Raw genomic sequence first — 21,581 nt, 5'->3', positions numbered from 1 at the left:
GAAACAGTAAGAACATGTAAAGGAAAAACAAACAAAAAAAAAAAATCAAGCATTCTAAGACCCCTTGTACTAGCCCATGCATGACCAGACAGAAAAATCACCTTATTTAGAACATGTTTTCCTTTATTCTAAAATATTTTCATTAACACACTGAGTTCCAGAAACTACACTATTTCTGTGCACCCCCACATCAACACAAACCGAGCCCCAAGCAAATAATTACTTTTCCTGTTTACGTAAAATAATTATGCAGGATTTCCTGAGAACATGATTTTCAAATTAGGGACAAACCAAACTGAAGAGTCTCTGTTTCCTTTACCACAGGAAATGTAGTGGATTTGGTTTTAAACTCAATTTATATATCAATTACAAAGCTGGAAGTTCTTATCTGTGACTGAGTTGTGGCAACTTTTGAAAGTTGGGGAAAACAATGCTCTAACAAGTATTTAGCTGTTGAAAATATCTTTTAGAAATGTTAAATTTAATAGCTCTCTAGTGCATGTCTGGGATTTCTTTGTAATCTTCTTGAGCAATGCGTAATATTTTGGCAAAATCCCAAACCCACTCAGTTAGTAGTAGTAGAGAAAAGGAACAGCTATAAAGTGAATTTGTTGTTTCTTTTTTATTAGTTTTAGAAACTTTAAACATAAAAGAAATCTTGCTTTACATTAACTTCACCCTGTTGCTGCATCCCAGAAATTTAGTGCAGACTTGCATGTGCTCCATATGTATCTTTCCATATCTGCCCTACCTGGCCTAAGCAATGACTATGCATGTGCTGACCAGCTGTGAAGAAAAAGGGAGGGGGAAGGGGAAAGGGGAAACAACTGAGTGAGCTTTGGACTTGGAAAGCAAAGTACTGAATTTCCTGGCTTACCCTGTGGCCCACTTAATTTCTTCAGTCAGGTGACCAAAAGAGGCAAGTAAATTACACAGGAGCAGGCACTGGATGTCACACAATAGATTATAGCCACACAATATTCCAATTTCCTTTTCTGATCACCATAGCCTCAATGTGCACGAGCTACATCCTAGCTAGGCAAATTTTGATGGTTGCTTCTCCACATGCTTCATTGCAACGAGAATTGAGTATGATGCTGCAATCCATATATTCCTGCTCATTTTAGGAACTTGGTATTCTTAATTTTATTGATGAATTAATCTGAAAGGGCAATACTGGCCTCAGAATGTTTCCCATACTGCTTACACGTGATGTAATGGGATACAGTTCAATTCAGTATGATGACAACTAATAAAATACAGTTACATGTAGTTGCATGAACAATGATAAAGAATTTGATATCTGATGTCTATTTTCCACATACTGAAAAGAGGATTTTACAATCAATGCACTAATGGATGCCTATTAAAGCCTAACTTGCATTTGCAGCAAGTTATGTTCTGTAAGTGAGTATCAAATATTGACCTCATGGATGTTACAGAATTAAAGAAAAAAATAAAGGTACTCTTTGCCTCCGAGTTCATTCTTAGTTTTTAGCACACATATCAGGAAAAACAGAGAACTAGAATTATGAAAACCAAATTAACTTCTAGCACTCAAATTACCACTTTCAGCATCCTTTTTTCTTTACTACATTTTTCCAATTTTATTTTCTATTGGTGGTTGATATTCACAAGTACGCTCACGGAATTACATTTAAAAAAGTGTTACAATACAAATTGCTGTTGAGCAGGAAAGCCTAGTCCAACCAGCATGTAGATATTCTTGCCTCATACTTTTTCTGATTACTTGTCTGAAGAGCATAGCTCTTACCTAGAATTTTAAAAGTCCCATCACATGCATTGGCAGTCTTATAATCTCAGATTTAATGCTTCCCAGCTACAGCAGATTTTTAGTGCATCAGCTCAAATAAACAGCTGTCTGTAATATGGGTTCATCTACTCTCCTAGTCTTTTCTACTTCAAATATTCTTTAAAAAAAGAAATTTGTGCTAATCCCTCAACAGTAAAAAGCAGCACTATATTAATTCACATGTGGCAAACACAGCATCTTCCCTGCCTGAGCTGAAATTGCCATCATATCATTACTCAATCACCAACTGTTGCCAATTCCACTGCAGCCATTTTCATAATGGTTCTGCAGACATTCAGTCTGCAGTATTTCTAATTCTCATTACAACTCTTTTACATATATGACATTCCTGGAGTGTGGCATCAGAACAACTACAATAGATTTGAATAATATTTTAAATATAGCAGATATGAGGTTTGTCTCCAACAGCCTTTCGGACATGTTAAAAGCCTGCTTCTCCACTAGAAGGTATGAGTGCAGAGCTTGGAAGCACAGTTATCAGAAATGTTTTTGCAGTATGGATGTCAAGGGAGCATCTTTGACTGGAATTACAGCAGATGGTACAGTGAATGATTATATTATGCCAAGCCACATACTCAAAATCCCTCAGATCTCCCAAAAAGCGTAAGGTTGGCTTAAAAACTGTGAGATGCTCTAAAACAAAAACTATCAATATTTTTCTCTTTCCGGATTTTTGGAGCTTCAGGGGGAAGCTGCCTTCCCTTCCAAGTCCTGATGAGTAGATACATTACTGATGAGTCTGGTGAGTCTGATATACTTTACTGAAAAAACACCACTTACATCCGGACAGTAAAGTCTCACTAAATCAAGAACAGGGTGTTGATTCCCTCAAGGAGCTGAAATCAAAGATGCAAAAAACAAGTAACTGAGTAAGTTTTTATTAAAATGGTGGACAGAAAAAACACAAACCCTAGCATGCTGCCAAGTCAGCTTGGGCAATTATGTGAAAGTCAGCTGTCTTCCTTCTTTTTCCACCAAAGCAATTTTTGGAACTCGACATCGGAAAAAAAAAAAAAAGAGGGAGGAGGGAAATCAGAAGACTGGTAAATAGACACAGAAGACAAAATTTTTATGAATCTCATGATTGTTATTATGCCACTCATGATTTTCAGGACCTGGCACACTAACTTAATGTTAGGCAAGGAGATAATCAGTACCTCTGTCAATATTTAAATATTGGAACCTCGTTTCCACAAAGTTCTATTTCAAAGTAAACATGCTGCCTATCCAGCCTCTTTGTTTAAATTCATCACATTATTGATTAGTAGTTTACATAAAACCTGGAACTGGCACTTTCCTCAAGAGGGTATTGTTTTAACTTCTATTTCCAGGTGAAATTCATAAACCCTAGCACAGAAGTTTATCGACAGGTCTTACATGTCCTGGAAATCATACTTAATTTCGAAAGTATTAAATTAGATTTCAGCAATCAAGTCTTCTGAAGATGCTCAGCACAGTAATCAATGAAACTAACTCACAACCCTCTTGATTCCAATGAACATTCACAATCTCCAAGAGCAGCCCATCTGCCTAGTGTTGACAGTAAGTGCTGTGTTACTATTTTAATTGCATAGTACTTGCATTAAAACAATACCTACTGATGCTATTATGCACTACACAAACATATACTCAGTGAATTCTTTAGCAAAGGCACAGTAGCACAGCAATGTAGCAATACACAGGTGAAATGAGCTAAAATATCAAAAAGCTGTAGTGAGATTGTACTTCTGAAAACCCAGTGTCTTCAAGTGTTACGACCTCCTAAGATTCCTTTTAGAATCCTTGCAGAAGAGTCTGAGGAAGCTGTACACTAGCAGCTTGTGGACAGAAGTGAGATACTAGAGCTTAGAAACATGCAAACACAGTGACTGGATTTAAAAAAAAAAAAAAAAGAAAAACAAATCAAGCAAGTTATATGTCAGCATTTACCTCCCAGAAAGACACACATACAGCCCCCCAAAACAACCAGAAAATGGGTAGCAGCCAATATTGACTTGCAAAGTACAAATACATTGACTTAGTTGTCTGTCTTTGCTCACCAGTCTACAGTGAAGGGCAGTACGAACTTAAATAAGGCCATATGAGAAATGGGGTTACCAACTGTTTGAATATCACCCAAAAGAGTTATGAACTATTTGTCTACATGAAAGACTACTATTGACTGTTCATGGATGATTTCAATATTCTCATTAATAACTCAGATACTGAGAGACAAGAAAGGACATACCATCAAACTTGAAGATACCACAAAACTGGAAGGAACCGCAAGTACTAGACAGACTTGATCGAACTGAAAATGTTTGCAATTAACTGGGAGATGAAGTCTGAAAGCAAGAGGGTGAAATTCAACAAGGAATATCAACTAGGAGGGGTTCTAGAATTAGGCGTAATTCACTCACATGAATAATTCACGTACAAGAGTAAAGGATCAAGAATTTACATGTTTCACAAACTGAACCTGAATAAAACAAAGGCTCCTTTGCAACAGCAGGGTAACATTAAAGTGGCATTTCAGAACATCAGCAGAACGCACAAGATTCATGGAATTACATTTCTGCTGTACTTCAAGATAATAAAACTGGACCTGGAGTAATGTACTGCATTTTGTTCTGGATGCTACAAAAATGACGTGTTCCAGTAAGAAAGTACAGACAATAGCAGTAAGTTCTGGAACGCATGATCTCAGAGGAAAGACTAAGCAAACTAGGCATGTTTAGCCTAGAGAAGACTGAGGCATACCAGTCCGTAAGGTCATGAAAGACTACTGAAAAGAGGAAGGAATCCGGCTTCTCTGCTAGGAAGCTTTTCTTCATGTCTGAGCTGACTCTTCCTAGCTGTGATTTAAACACTCCTTGCCTTGTGTGCCATGGAGATAATGAATAGTGAAGAACTGAAATGAATTGCCTGGAGAGTTGTGCAGTCCCAGAACAGGTCAGGCAAACATCTCTGAAGAGCAATACTGTTAAAGCTGATCTTACATGGAGAAGGGATAGCCCCATCCAAGAATTTTTCTATGACTGTTCTCTGCTTGCAGCATTGAAACTAGCTCACATACTTCTACATCACACTGTTGAATGCCAGCCACACAGTCACACCCTGAAAGACAGAAATAATCTCTTTTGGACAGCTTATGAACAGCTTGCTATTTAAATAGAGACCAAACAGGAGAACAGTAGAAGGAAGAGATCAGCTCTTCTACAGAGGAGGAGGGTCACACAAGAGTGGCCTACCCAAATCACATCATCAGGAGTCAAATCTCAAAGCATGGACAAATATGCGATAGGAAACACAGCAGCAGAAATTCTGAAAGTAGCCACCACTCCTTTATTTGCTGCAACCTGGAACTGGTGATTTCAAGAAACTGCTCTACCTTGTATTAGAAATGGATTGGGAGCACTCACTCAAAAAGAAGCATCACATTAAATGAGGTTGCAACAAGCACCCAAATCAGAAATAATACAGCTATTTTACAAGCTACATTTCTGAGTTTCAGTCCAATCTCTTGACCACAAATCATTTATATCATCTTTTTAAATCTGACAAAGGCTTATACAATGAATGTTTGAAGAAGCTCACACAAGATGCACAGGAAACCACTATAAAAGCCACCAATATTCTCAGTTGCTTTCAACATCTGGTACTTCAGCAAAGAAACTATTTAACTGTTTTCTCATCATCATTATTACTCAAAACTGTTAAATGGCAGGAAATAAAATTACTTAAGAATCTCCAAGGAGTTTGAAAAGGTAACAGTGAAAAGATAGCATAATTATGCATGAGTGCCAAGAGATATCACTAATAACAACCTCTTAAATGAGCTACCTGATCAGATTCTTAATACATGGAACTCTGTTCCTGCCCAAAGCCCTCCTCCTCGTTCATGGATTAAATGCATCAGTAAATACTGTATGTGTTAAACAAATCTCAGATTCTTTTCTGATTCCAACAGTCATGGGTGGTCATTTTTACTTCTCATTTATCCTCCAACTTTGACAAACTGGTCAATGTAAACTGGGTATGTAAAACGGGTAACATCAGGAAAATCGAGTGAAATCCTAGAATTACTTCAAAACACTCATTCCTATATTTAAAAACCTCAAATAAATAAAACACTTTAAGCTTGTACACAAAAAAGGAAGAAATTATTTGTGGTTTTGTGGAATCACTAAAATAAGACTCAGAGTCCATTGTTCTAAGCCTCAAGCTAAATTAAAATGCAGTCTCTGCCCCAATGAGCTAAGTTAATAACTTGGGTGTACTACAAAAGGCTCTGTTGCATTGTTACAACTATTATTCATGGTCAAAACTCTCTAGCCACTATCATAACCACATATGCCAAGGATAAATTTGACAAGGTCAAACAATTGTCTCTGCTTAGAAGAGACATTATCATTCAGACTAACATTGGTATTTATAATATTTTATATTCCTTGTCTTTATGTTAGGTTTTAACTATGTTACACAGATTCAGCTAATGATTCTCTACTTGAAGTCACATCAACTTCCTATTTGTTTATTAGTATGGCCATTCCACATGACAATAGATTGTTCCATTGCAGAATCACAACTAATATTAAGTGACTGCATATCAGTCGGACAGCGAATTAAAGATTAACCTGTGTCCATTTTTTATTTTTATCTAGCAAAGAAGAGCCTTTCTACTAAGATAGTTTGACTTCTACTCTTTACTCTGGTAGCTTTCCAAAATATAAAATATAGAAAACAAAATATGAAACACAAGTTGAGTCTTCCATATCCTTACAAGACAATTTTTTTTTTGGAATCTCAGACTTCATCTACCTAGAAACACTCAGGAAAAGAAACATAAGTAATGATGCAAAACTAACATGCAAAAGTTTGAAAAGGTCATTAAACCCCCACACGAACATACTTGTTGAAAATCTGAGTGCCCTAAACTTTCTGTAGCTGACATAAACCAAAATCTGTCAGACAACTGCTTTGACTGCTGCTACCTCAGATTCAGAGATCATACCAGCATTGAGTGACCTCACTTCTGCAAGTTTCACTGGATTAGGAGTCAGTGAAACTATTCTGTAAGATGACCCATGGTGAAACAAAGCAAAAATCATGGAACACAGACAAAGGAACCCCAAGAACGTTTTAAACAGTAAATCAAACTGAAATTGTAGCTGGTAACAAATCAGCAAAGTTTAGGCATAGAGCTTTGTGCCATTCTACCCTGGCAGCTGAACACCTGAGAAGGAGATACAGCAATGTGATGCTGTTAAAAAGGTAAAGCAAATTATTCTGAGGTGTCTTAACAGTATATGAGAGCTCTTCATGTAACTCAAACATGAAGAACTCACCTAAGGCACTCACCAGATCTGGACACACCACTTGAACAGATTAACAAAGTGGAAATAGTGTCAGAAAGAAAAACAAAAAAACCCCAAGAAGTTCAAAAATATATAACCTCAGGGAAAACATGAAGGAGCTGGCCCCACAGAAACCAGGAAAGAGAACTCTGTAGATGAGATCTATGTATATCTTATATATGTAAAAACTTGCTACAGACGATACAGCGATCAAAAGCCATAATGCATCACTAACTATAGAGCCAAAACCCTTTTCCTAAATTCAGGCTCTATCTTCCTTATTGAAAATGGAATTATTTCTTTCCCTTCTCTCAGTGGGCATGGAGAATTAACTAAGCAAGACAACAGCAAGTATTTCAAAACTTCTGGTGAAGAGAAATTGGGACAAACATCTGTCAAAAGTATCCTAGATATATGCGAACAAAGGTGAGGGTGTAGCCTAGATAAAATTGGCTGAGATCCCCTTGGAGATACAGATGTAAGATCAATTTCTCTAGGTTAATTAGTATTATAAGAGTAAATTCTAGTCAGCAAATATTGTCTGGTTTAGGTGACAGTCAGGAAGTAAGGTTTTGTCAAAACAGAGACCTTTAAAAAAGTTTCTCTCACCTTCAGCCTTATCACCTTTAATACAATTGAATTCAAGTCTCGTAGCAAAAGTCCTGCTTATCTTAAAAAGCTAGCATAATTTTGGTAATAATACGTGTTTATTAATAGACAAAGCCTTAGATTACAATTTCTCAGTCTTTTCACCATCAGGTAAAAAAAAAAAATCATCTTTTAGCATCGTGCAACATATCTTCAATGTAGCAAAGGGCATGAGAAACAGCATTAAAAAGCACTGCAATGTAAAACTTATTTTCACAATTAGATTTAGCATTTAAAACTTCAATGCTTTAGTAAGGTAACGGGACTAAGACTTCTTAAGCATGTGTCATTTTTGAAAATAGAACAGAAACTCTCTCAAAAATGCTACCCTTCCAGTTAAATTCCCAGAAGCTGCCTGGGTACTGGAGGACCACAGTTGCTATTCCAGCAGAGCTAAGCTTGTCATCGCAGCAATGCAATATTTTTAGAAGAAACAACATAGCCGGTGCCAAGACTATTAGCATACATCAGTGCCTGGAAATTAACTTAATGACCACATTTGCATGGCTTGTCAGCTGACTATGAAAAGAAAGGGTCATCCTGCAAAGTAGCAATCAGGTTCTACACTAAATCTTCACGAGTAGCGCTCAATACCAAACACATCTAGAGATGCCACACAAGTTTCATAAACCCCACTCACAGACTCACCCACTCTGTGAATATGCTCACAGGATATCATAAGTGCTCTCACCAAAAAAAAGTGAGAATAGCACCTCCATTCGTTAAATGAGCTCTGGACAGTCGTGTTTCAGAGTTTCCTGGGGACAAAGCACAGACCTCAAACAGATGTATTAAATGCGAGCAGAAATGCAATTCTCATGGTGCGAGAAGGAAGAATGTTGCAGTGAGATGTAGCAAACAAGCATTTTTCTAGGGAAGTAAATGCTATGTGAAAGTAAGTGGTTTACATTCTTGAGGACAATATGTAAAACAGTGAAACAGTTTCGAGCGCTGCTATGTTTCTGATGGCAGATGGTTCCCTTTTGGCTGAACAGTGGTAAAGGTTCTTAATCAGGTCTACAAGTACAGTGAACCTTCACATTGCTGAAAGAGAAGCATCACTCCATTAAAAGCAAGTTCATAAGCAAGTGTTAATCCCCATGCAATGTAGCATTTATCATTTTTCATGCAAGTGCTCATTCCAAGAAGATTATCACTTCCCCATCCTGCCCTCTGGCTGACTACACAGGGCAGAGAAATTCTTTATTCCATATGGAAGGGGAGAGGGAGGTTGGAGGAAGCTGTGATCTCCAGCTTCTAGTTTTGCTGTAGCTACTCCAAGTAGAAAGTGGGAAAGAGCACAGGCCAATGCTGCAGCAGTTGCTCTTCAGTGAGAGTATAGATATGGCTTCCCAGAAGCTGTCTAGCAATTAGTAACACATGTCAAACTACAAAGATGGGGGGAGGGAGGCAGGAGGGTGCAAGCACTCTTTGTAATATCTGTACAGATCCTACTAACCCACCCGACTGAATGGTCAGATGCACTTTTCATTTGTCCACACACAAAGTATTTCATTTAAGCTTGATCAAAGTGATTCTATTTGAAATGCTTCAGATTATTAATAAAGTGACACAAATCAAGGACTGTAAGCACAGTTCTACAGCTAAGATCTGTGAGTACATAAATCCACTTGTGTAAGTTTATGAAATTTGATCCGCTTTCCCTAATTAGATACGCACTTTTCTAAAGAACAGCCCTTTGAGGTGTAAAGAGCTTAGAAAAGAACACATTTTAGGTGAAATTATATTAGTTACAGGATACTTTTGCCTTCCTTTGGGGATTAACATCCTCACCTCTACACTCATGTCTCTCCTTGCAGAACAGATACAAACTATGTACAGTTCACCTGGGTGCTCTTATATAACAGATTTACTCATGCAACAATGGAATTGTAAGCAAAAACATGTAGAGACAGAAATACTAGACTAAATGGTATGTCAAACCCATCACAGAGACAATCAGAATATTATTTTGTAACATGCCACACAAAGACAAAAGCACTGCACATACAAAAGCAGCTAATAATGCTGATAATTTCTACCTACCATCCTACAGACCTCCTTAGAAATAAGTGCTGCAACAAAAACTAGATTACATGAATGACATCTAGTGGACATAACCTTCCATAACAATCAACATTTCCCGACCAAAACTGTCAAGCTTCACATAGTAAAAGCAAGCACCTGAACATCAATCAAACAATGGTAAGGATTTTCCTGCGTTTTTCTATTTATTCATTTTTCTGTCTCCCTAAAGTTAATACCATCAAGTGGACATGCCTTAATCTCTCCTGTGCCCTAAGAGGGGCATTATTTGCCATCAATCACCAGATCCTCAAATTCTTAGGAAAATACAGCTTTAAAAGATTGTGAACACTGCCAAAGTCTTTACTCATTTTAGTCATTTAAAGTAATTCCTCTGTGTTTCAGTCCCCATTACTGGCCAGAAAGAGTTGATTCCTCTTGCTTGTACGATATCTTGCAGGAGGATTCTAGTTTTTTATTAGAGTTTCTAGCTACGATAGCAATACAAATTGCTATTTATATACGCAGGATAATTATATCAGGGGTCATTGAGCAATACTGCTCTACACAGATGTCTAAGTTCTCTTTCAGACTGTTTAAACATGTTTCAGCTTTTGAGTGGCTGCACCGTATGATTATAAAATGTCTATGAAACATTTTCAGAGAAGAGAAAGCAAAGTTTATTCTCCTGCCCTGGATCCAATAAGCATGCTGGAGAAAAGCAGTGATCCAGTCACGGTCAGTATCTCCTCTACAAGCCCACAGATCCTACTTTTATCACTTTCAAAACAGCTACAATTTTAAGAGCTATCTACTGATCAGGGCTCTGTTACGCTGCCCTTCCTAAGATTTAGAATTTGACATGTATATATAGGAATCTGTAATGTTCGGTAACCCTGCAACATGTTTGGAGGATAACCATACTGCTGTAAGTAATACAAACTAGATCCCTCATCCCAGCAATGGACAAATGAGGAGGAAACAATGAACAGCATACATAAAAGACAAATATGTCCACTAAATAACACTAAACATCAGTACAACTGTGTTCTGATCCTGGTTTCATTAGAGTTCTTCTCAGGTGACCACAGACAAGTGACAGACTAAGAATCTTAATGTACACCCAGTTTAAATGAGCGTATATACATATATAATATAAAAGTTCAAACACATATATAAGTACATATATAAGAATGTTTTGTGATGGACACAAAATAGACTGTGACATTTCCCAGGAGATAAAAATGAGACAGTCTCCATCAATGAGCTATCATTCCTTAACTGTAATGGTGATTATCCATATCTGTTTTGCAAATTCACAGTATAAGACACACAAAAAAAAAAATCTTGCAGACATTGCTTAAAGTAGAAAGGTGCAGGAGGGTTTCCTTCAGGAAAAAAAAAAAAAGAAATCAGGTTTTTAATTAAAAATACGTTTTATTTTCTTCTGAAAAGTTCCTGTGCACGGATAAGAAGTTGTCTATTCTATGTGAATACAAGGTCAGCTTCTTTAAAGTGCTGTCTCTGTGACAGGATAGGATATATATGAACGAAGTTATAACTACATCTCACATTATACACTGAGCATGTACCTAAAACTACCTAAGGCAACCATACTGATCGGGTTTCCAGACAGCTGCTCTGCCCAGGAGAGAGGCTTGACAACTCACTGAAGGACACTCATGAGAAAGGTGTCAAATATAATGTTGTCGGTTTTGAGTAACTAGAATTCATCCCTCGTAACCGGGCTGCTTTTGACACAGATTCCCATAGGTGATTACTGTACCTTTTCATTGCTTAAAATGGCAAGGAAAAGGAATCCTTACTCCAGCACTTCTTACCAAGCAGAGTGCCAACTCTGGTCTCTTATCATTGCAATAACACCAAAATGTTTGTACAGTCAGTAATTAATCAAGTCATACTACAGTAAGACACTTCTGAAGAATCTAGTAAGGAAACCTACAAATAGAAACTTGTCCAAAAAGAACGAACGGAAAAAAGTCCTGCAAATTATATCCTTGTTTTCTCGTTTTACAGAATCCAGGATGATACAGGTCTCTTTGGCTTCTCTCTTTTCTGAGACTTGTAAGATAAAGATAGGAAGGACTCAGCTAGTTAAAAACTCGAACATGTAAGTAGTCCAAGGAGATACACTAGGCCACTAAAGAATCTGGGAGACTAGGTGTTCATCACAAGAGTCAGGACATGTACCTTGAGGACACCCAGACTGTTCTTTGGAAACTGAAGCTGTACAGCTTGAGATAGCACACTTTGCTGCTTAAGAGCACAAAGTTTCTATGCGGTTGATCTGTGAATACATTTAATTTTCATGTCAAATGGGCAATAGTATCAGCAGTGATATTTCATTGCTCAGAATAACAATGTAGGAGAATAGGCCCCCAAGGCAGTCTAAATAGTCCAGGTGAGCATTATGTAGATAAGGTTCACAGAGTAACAAGGGTCGTCTTGCATTTCCTGAATCCAGGATTCCCCTGCTCAAAAAAATAATTTAAAAAAAAATCTGTATTTTATTTCTTTCCTGTGCATAAGTTCCATCTTCTCCTAGATTGAGCCATTACGGAGCAGAAAGATTTTTCTCCCATAACACCCATCTTAGACTTGTTTAAGGAGAGTTTCATGCACAAAAAATTTTACAAACAATCTGAGTTCTACTCTTTGTCAATTTTGATTCCAAGACACATTAACTGTGGAAGTATCCCAATAAAACTACATAAAGACAGAAAAGAAAATGACTACACATCACCAGTCTTGTGTAGAATAAGCAGTTTGAAATTTCTGAATTATTTACCTTATTCTGTTTCCCTTGCCACTGCAAGGAAGAAAAAAAAAAAAAAAAGAGTAATGAAAAGTGCTGTGAGATTCTCCAGAGCTGAGTTAGGAAAGTTGGTGCACATCATTGTGCCTTTGTGTGAAAAGCATCTCTGCCAGATTAATCGTGTAAGTAACAACTTACTGCATTTCCCTGCTCCTGTGATGAGATGCATGTGACAAGTGGGATTTTCTTTGTAGGACTCCCGGACAGGATAAAATTCCACAAGCAAAAAGAATGAGATGCAGATGCTAAAAATAATGCAGAGATATTTATATCTATGACTATACTCATCTTCCTACTACTTCACACCTTTCACCTCCTTGTAAGCATATACTTTGATTTTCATAACACATTTCAACTGCAAGGCCTTTGACACAGAGACAGTTTCCTCATATGGAGGAAATTTTATGCCTAGCACAACAAGAAGTTGATGCTTAAATAATTTAAGTGATGTTGCACTATAAAAAAAAACATTAATCTTGGGTCTGATGAGTTATGACAATGCAAAGGTCAGTCAACAGAAAAGATAATTAGTTAAAATAATAATTTCTTTCATGTCTTGTGGCTTCAACTTCTGTGCAGAATGGTTGTGCCCTTTGCACATTCTGAAAATATATTGAAGTATACTTGAGAAGACCCCATGAGTCTTAGGACCAAATCTGGAACAGAAATAATATCATATCTATTGCGGGGGCAGGGTGGGGATATCTGTAAGAGCTTGGTTTCTCTGTTTTTCATTATGGCCCCAGAGTAAACAGCCCTATACCTTTTGCTGAAAGTTTGCCTCTGGAAGTGCTGATGTCTGACAGCAGGGTGATAAGCTGCCACTGGAAACATCCCATGAACACACAGGTTACAACAGACTTTCTCAGGAGAATGAATACCCATCCCAAGTGGGCCAATTGGAAGATGAAAAAGTGAATGTCTAGACATCATCCGTGGTATAGGCAAGACAGCTACATTGCTGAAACCACAAGAATGAGGGAAAACCTTATCACCCCAAACGAAAGACAGTAATATAACTTCACTTCTCAGCAAAATTATGTAAACTGGGTGCTTTTAAGACCCTAATTTCCTCTGGATAATCATGGAGCAGCTGTAGCTAAACAAGGTGTCTCATTATAGAAACTTGTTTAAAATAAATTGCACTAATTACATCTATGATACAGCCCAGAACTCAAGGTGTGTGTTTTAACATTTGAAATGAAGCGAACTGGGTTCTGATTACATGCACTATCACAGGAGCGACCTATGCAAACTACATTGCTCTGATAAAAAAGCAGGTACGCTCAAAGTAGATAATTTCTCATGAAGGGTTCAGGACTCAAAAATCTATTTCTTATTTTGGTTGATTAGGATCTAGAGTTCTTCATCTTGTGGCACATTACGAAGTTCACCTCCCTTGAAAAGCTATGGCAAACCTTTACAGACAGCTTTACAGGAACCCTGAAATATATTGTACACTCAAAAGAAGTTCAAATCCTTTCCTTTGGGTTCTGGTGATGAGCACACAGACCTGAAAACTCAGGCATTTCAGATGACCATGCCACAAAGTCAGTACATTATCAGCAAATGAGAAAAACCTCAAAAGAGTGTGAAAGTCCTTGCACACCAAACTTTACATCTCGTATTAAGAAATTGTTGCTCAGACCAGAAATGGATTTTCAAAGCTGCTAGACATCTTGCAGTTTGAGGAAAGCGAAAACTCAGCTGCCCATTAACGCTTAATTTTTATGTTTTTAAATACAAGGGAAAGTAACAAAGGTCAATCTAGAGAACACATTCGGGGTAAATTATACTGACAGTTTTTCAGTCAAGAAGCAACAGGGAATTTGCTGAAATTACAGAGATAGACTCAAAGCTACTTTTGGTTTTGTAAATAGAAAAAAATAGAACCATTTGCAAAGATACTCTGAACAAAATTATTCAACTGAAGCTCAATGAAATAAAAGCTACAATAGCATTCAGTATACACTGAATAACAGTGCTGTGTTAAAAAGCACTAGAACACCTACTGTAACAACTGTAACCCAAAGTACTGTTTATGTACATATTTAAGATGCTTTTGACATTTTTTATTAAATTTTGGTCAGTATTTAGCCGTAGTATGACTCTGATTAGGCTTCTGTCACACAAAGATGACAAAATATTTGGATTTTGTCTTTTTAATAGCTATAAAAGGATCTCTCTTGTTTACCCAGTCTTCTATGATTTAACATAATCTGACACTTTTTAGCAGGATTGCAGGCTCTGTATCACTTCAAAGTTACAATTTACTACTCGTGTGAAAACTGAAAATACAGCAAATGAAAACAAAATAAAGTTGAGGATATAAGAAACAACAGCAGTTCAATGTCACATACTTATTCTGAAATATATAGAAATTCAATTTTCTGAATTGCACAAAATATCTTGAAGCTAAAAAAAAACAAACCATGTTTCTTTGTAAAAATTAGCACTGTGATAGTCACATATTAGTTCAGTAAGCAAAAGAGTATATTCAATAACTAAGATGAGGGATGAAAGTCAGGCTTCAGAGTTCAGTTCTAAACTACATTACAAATGAGCTACGCAAGCAACCATAAAAAACAGTACAACAGCAACAGTGAGGGTTAATTCAAGTTTCTGAAGAGCTTTGCAGTCTAAGTATAGCTTATGTTAGTAAAGAGAAAAATAAACTCTAGAAAGCATAATGTACCTACAGTTACAATCAGAATTATATCCACGCTAGCTGATGGAATGTTAATGGATGAGCCATACACACACACACAACTCCACCCATAGTAAATCCACCCTAATTATTGGTTTATGAACAAGAAAATTCAGATTAAAACTGTTTATAATATTGTTTACAATATTGAGGTAATATTTCTAAGATCTACTACAGAAACAGCAGATGAACACAGGAACCATAATCTAGATATGATTTTTTAAAAAAAAAACATTGTTACTTACATATTGACTAACCTAGATTAAAGCAGACTAAAACTAAAACAATCTCCTTGAATTCTTTTAATAGACAGCTCTGTAGATATACAAAGAAACAAAGGATACTCAATATACACTTTGTTTTTCATTTTGACTGTGGAAAAACAAAGGCAAAAGAACACAGAATGTGAGTTTCAGTTATTCAGCCAAATACAGTACAGTGAAGATAAAATGCTTTGTTTAGTCAGGTTTTTGGTTTTGCTTATACAAATTTCTGACACTTCAGATCTGTTTTGTACTTTCAACATACCAACGTTCAAAAGTGTAGCACCAAAAGGTCACATCAGAGAAACATAGCACAATGTAAACACTTGAGTAGTGGATGCTTGGTTATATTGGGTCATGCAGAGCTAGTTCTCGAAAGCACAGCCATACTGCTACACCGTGCCAACCAGAGAGCAGCATCATGCCCGAGACAAGACTACTGCAGGGCCAAACTCATCCTTGCAGAAAGAGCCACAACATCTCCCCATCAGCTTGAGATAATCTGCAGTCTGTTCTAGCTAATTCATAACAAGACAGTTGACTATGCAGTGGTATGTACTGGAAAAAGTCTCCTAGCTCAAGTAGATATAGCTCTTACAAAAACAACTGATTTTGGTTTTAGACCTGAGTAGGCCTGGCTGTGACACAAGCCAGTGGGAGTGTCAGGCATATTGGTGGAAGGTTTTTGCTTCAGAGTTTCTATGGCCATGAGCAGCAAATCTTTTAATGTTACGATCACCACCATCTTCACCACTAGGAAAATGACAATTTTTTTCCCACTTTCTCTAAAAAGAAAGGAGATGGTAAAGAAACTGAGTGGTTTTTAGGTGCAGTTCTCCCAGACAAATGATGGGAACTGTCCCCCTCAGGATTTAACGGACTCCTGCCAGAAATTAAGAAATCCAGGCTCTGCCTGCCTAGTTGCAAACATGACTATTTGACAAGAAGTGTCAAAAATTATGAAATAAAGAATGGAGTTTTTAAATTAAATATATACCCAAGTCTTCATAAGTTAGCACGAACACAAAATGATCAGGCTAGAAAAGAAGGAAACTTTCTTCATTTACTGGGAGAGTTTCCCATACTAGCCAGAAGTAAGATACAATTTGCAGGTTTTTTTTTTTTCCCTGTGCTTGTTTATATGATGAAGGTCATGTTATTTGAAGGAATTTCAACCCTTTGTTAGATGTAGCAGACTATGAATTCCACTGGGGAGACCTAAGGTCTGCTTAATTCCTTTTGCCAACCTGTTGTCTCACTGAGCCACAGTGATTTGTAGCAAAATCAATAGAAAATTACAAATAAGTAGAAAATTACAAATAAGCTGAACTCCCAGATCCTCATGGTCATTTAGATTGTTCTTGTAGACTCACAAGATAAAAAAAAACAAAATTCAGAGGCAAAATATTTTGGTTTATAACTGGTATGGAAGTCAGGTAACCCTTAAAAAAGGTTTCTTTGTCAGGTGAAAACCAATCAAGTCATCATGCTAGCTTTAAAGTCATCCAATTTCAGCAAACACCTTTGATCTATTTCAGTGTTCTGTTACTAATCTACTGCTGATGAAGAAATACACAAAATGCAGAAGTGACAATGAACAACAGAACCTTGTCCTACCTAGACACAGACACATTACAGACTACAGTAGGTCATGGGAAAAGTCAGTTCTCAATCTCATAATACACAAAATTGTGAATTCCAAGAGCAAAAAAAAAAGGTAATGCTTTCTGCTTACCTGATACGGAACAATACTCCCATGAGCAGTACCCCAGCGTTTTGCTTCAATTTTGCAATTAAGGTAGTTAGCTGCTACATGAGTAAGACATGCAACCTGGAAATGGAGAAGTTGTAAAGTATTCAGGAAAGTTGAAACTTCATTGACAACTTCTGAGATTTCTATTTATATGTGCTTCAGATACATAAAATATTTACGTCACAAAAGTATCCTTTATGTATTACATATTATGTATGCCTTTTCATACAAAAAATTCAGGCTACATCTATATCATGGAAGCACTTGTATAAGTACAGCTCAATAAACTCAAAAAATAATACGTAACCTATAACACTAGCAATGCTAGACAAATCTAGCATTAAACCACTCTAAGAGATAAGACACTTATCATAAATATTTTGCAGAACGGTCAACTGCAAAGAAAATCAGTGTCTTGTCCAAAGCCTCATGGGAAGCATGACAGATTTGTAGGATAGAATTGACCGTTTCCTGAACCTCAATCCTGTGCTTAAATCACAAGGCTTTTTCTCAGTTACAAGATTATCTTTCTGTTTTCTCCTTATGCTTCTCATTTTACATGTACAAGCTACAGAAAATAATTCTGAATTCTTTAGCTCCCCACACGCTCTGTAATATTAATTAAGTGGTAGGCCTTGATAAATCATCTGCCATTAGAAGACAGGGAGAGATTTATCAAGTTTTTAGTCAGACAGACAAAATTGGAAAAAGATTAATTTTGTGAAAAATATGGCATGCTAATTTAGTAACCATAATTTGAGGGGATAAATACGTACTTTGTAAGCGCAAATATATCTTAGGAAAAAGAAGTGAACATTTATGATGCAGTAATGCATGAAAATCGGTGGTTCTGTTACAATCAGATTCTTTTTTCTTCTTTATTTGAGAGAACACAGCGTATGACTATATCTGAAGCCAAGTAATGCAACAAAGCATTATAGTTAGCATGCAAGGTTATCACTAATTCACCAGACACAATATATTTGTTTTATCCTGTTAACAAGTTGTGCCAGTAAGTGCAACTGCTTGCCTAAATAGGACATGTGACCACTTTTTTTACAAAAGTATTATTTTCTTCATATTTCTCCCCTAGATGGAAGAAATTTGCTATGATGATCCAAGTGTTTACACTATTCTGTGCCTACTAATCAGTCCAACCTACATCAAAACATGCAGTAATTAATTCAGAGTCCACCATTCCCATTCCAATACGTAAATTGTATCAGAATTTCAAGAAAAAGAATGCCATTTCATTTTTTTCTCCTTTCTTCATATATGTCCAAAAGGCAATGTGAATGTGTTACTCTCACATTTAAAGCAAATATTTAACGGTAAATCATGGATACAGTGATTTAGTCCAGCAGAAAACCTAGGAAAATATACAGCAAATAAGAATCTAACTGCTACCAAAAAACTATATCCATATATACTAACTACATATATAATTCTTATTTCCCCATGTACTGTTGGAAAATACTTTGTAGTTGGATTTCAGCTGCAGCTTATTATAGCCCAGTGTCACTTCATTCAGCTAAAATGTTGAACAACTATCTAGTCTGTCCTTCAATCCCCAGGAAAATCTCAGCAATTAAGGAAATGGATCTGGGAGTATGTAGAAAGGATTTTTTCTTCTGGTTTGCAACTTTCCTCAGCAGCATAGAATGAAAAACACTTATTACAGAGAAAGTTCAATGAGTCACAAAAGTGTGTTAGCTGTTAACAACACATACCCTAGATCCATCATTCCTGTCATTTTTCAATGTGGGGTCACACTCCATAGAGATATTTTTTCTACCACAGCAAATGGCTATACAATGATGATGAAATATTAATCATTAGATATTCTTCTGTATTTGTGTGTAACACTATACAGCTTCTGTACTCCACACAAATTTCACTGACAGGTGAGATGCATCCACTACAACAGGCTTTTACTTTTAAAGACACAAGAATGCCCTCTAATACATGCATTTAACTTTTCACACTCCGGGAAGGAAACGCTATACCAAACTATTGAATAAAATTCAAGATTTCATTCAATTTATTTACCTATATTTTATGCTGTAGAAATAGAGCTATGAGTTTCACAAACAAAATTCTTTAGAAGTTTCACAAGAAAACTTCTATCCTTAAAAATAACCTTTTTAACATAGTGTTGCAAATTGCTTCAGCTTTCTTGATGAGATGAATATAATTCTTTTAGTGGTGGAAAACACACACGTCTAGATTTCTCTAAAGCACTTGTTCACAGTACAACAGGGAAAAAAAGAATTAAAACACAATGCTCTCTAGATATGAAATAGCACCACTAAAGCTTCTGCTCAACAACTTGTTTCAGTAGCAATAGACAGCAAATGCCAGGGAAGTCAGAAGCTTAGTAAAGGCAGCAATTTTGGAACTAGAAGCTGCTTACACTGTATGAAGGCCTCAGTTCTCATGATACTTAATCTGAAGAATAATTCTGTTTCAGTCAATGTAGCGATCACTTTCTTGAATGTATATGACTACGTATCCTGCTGCAACTGGTTTACTTATTACTGTTTTTTCAATAAATCATGAAGGAAAAAGGCTTTTAGTGCCCTTTGACTTCCTTCTCTGAGTTGGGTACCGTGTTCATAGCCAAATCAGTCAGCCAAAAAGAATTATTGTTATTAGTAGTAGCATCATTGTCATCATCCAAATAAACTTACATTGACCACATCAAAGTATGTATTTCAGTGCTTTGTGTTTTATGTATAAACACACTTAGTTGAGTGAATTCTGTGGCTGTCCACTTTTCATAACAACTCTCTGATTAATTCAGCAGCCTTAAAAGACGACTCTTTCTACTCTCCCATGAAATTGTTATAGACAGTCCCAAGACTATCGTGCATTTCCCTTTCCTCTCTTCCTGTCTCAGTTCATTCTCTCTGGTCTCTCCAAAGATTTACTCTCACTAAAAACGCACTATCCCCCATCGGGGGGGAAAAAAAAAAACAACACACCACCAACACACACACACAACTTTGAAGCATATACACTTTATGTGCTTAATAAAGAACACAAAAGATTTATCGACCTATACCTTACGGTTGTTAAGCAAACTGCTGAACTATAAGCATAAAAAAAAGATATTCCAACTGAACATTTCTACAGACATATCCCCTAGAAAAACTCTTCTTAAAATGAATCTATTTCTCCAAATGCCCCTGTAATTCAAGACTCAGTTAGGACCTCACTGCTAGAGACTTATTGCAGTAGGAATATCTATAGTACAAACTCACTCTCAAAATGAAGTTTGGCTACATCTGTATTACATATTCAGTTAAGTATTTTTAAATCTATATTTAAAACTGTTTTTCTGAAACCTTATAGATCCATTTCTTTTCTCCTTTAATTTAGAACTAATCCTTAAAAGTAACTTCTGGACTTGTAACATTAAAGCAGATGTAACACAATGATACAGAAATGTCTGTATTCATTTGCTTGCAGAGACAGATCTATGCACTGTAAATATGTATTATCAAATATCTACAGATAAGCATTTCTTCATTTCACATCAATAAAGGGAACACATGCTTCAACATTCCTTTCTGATATTGCTGTTGATGGCCAAATTACATATTTAAGTTACCTACTTACTTAAACCAGAACAAAGGGAGCTGCATTAAGGTCTTAAAAGTTATGCTAAGCTTATGATGGAATCAGACAGACGGGAAACAAGATATTAAATGCCACAGGGTGAGCAGACAAAGAAAAGAGACAGAATTTCAAAAGATTTTTTTTCAAGATAGCACATCAAACAATTTATTACAATGAGTCCACTGAGTAAATCAATCATTTACATGCAAGTTTAACAAGTGCATATGAATAACAAAAGACAGCACATAACTGGAAAGGGGAGAAAATAACATTTTAAATATATTCTTTACTTTCTTCTCCCTCCAATTTTGTATCTGCTTTCCTGCCATGTATCTTAACAAGACTTTGACTCTTGCCAAGTTAATTTTTTTTTTTCCCCTCATTCTTTGTTTACTTTTTCTTAAAGTAGGCATGTAGGCTGCCTTTTAGGAACTTTGAGACACAGGTGTTTTACAGAAGCACAGATAACTTTTTTATGCTATACTACTGACCTAGTAACCCAAATATTAATTTGTAACTTTGTAGAAAAAGTCATCCTGGAAAATTTCAGTGCCTCCC

At 36.4% G+C, this 21,581-nt stretch overlaps 1 protein-coding gene across 1 annotated transcript in view; it reads right to left on the bottom strand.

The window, feature by feature from the left end:
* SUGCT (succinyl-CoA:glutarate-CoA transferase) overlaps positions 1-21,581 on the bottom strand; it is a 327,908-nt gene that overhangs the window by 248,175 nt on the left and 58,152 nt on the right. The window contains exon 9 of the mRNA XM_086468093.1: positions 17,385-17,480. Coding sequence (XP_086324219.1) covers positions 17,385-17,480 — 96 coding nt within the window. The remainder of the gene's footprint in view (positions 1-17,384; positions 17,481-21,581) is intronic.

This window comes from Leptosomus discolor, chromosome 7 (assembly GCF_034619465.1).
Source record: "Leptosomus discolor isolate bLepDis1 chromosome 7, bLepDis1.hap2, whole genome shotgun sequence".
NCBI classification, from domain to species: domain Eukaryota; kingdom Metazoa; phylum Chordata; class Aves; order Leptosomiformes; family Leptosomidae; genus Leptosomus; species Leptosomus discolor.
The sequence above is the reverse complement of the archived record's forward strand: the minus strand, read 5'-3'. Positions and strand labels throughout refer to the sequence as shown.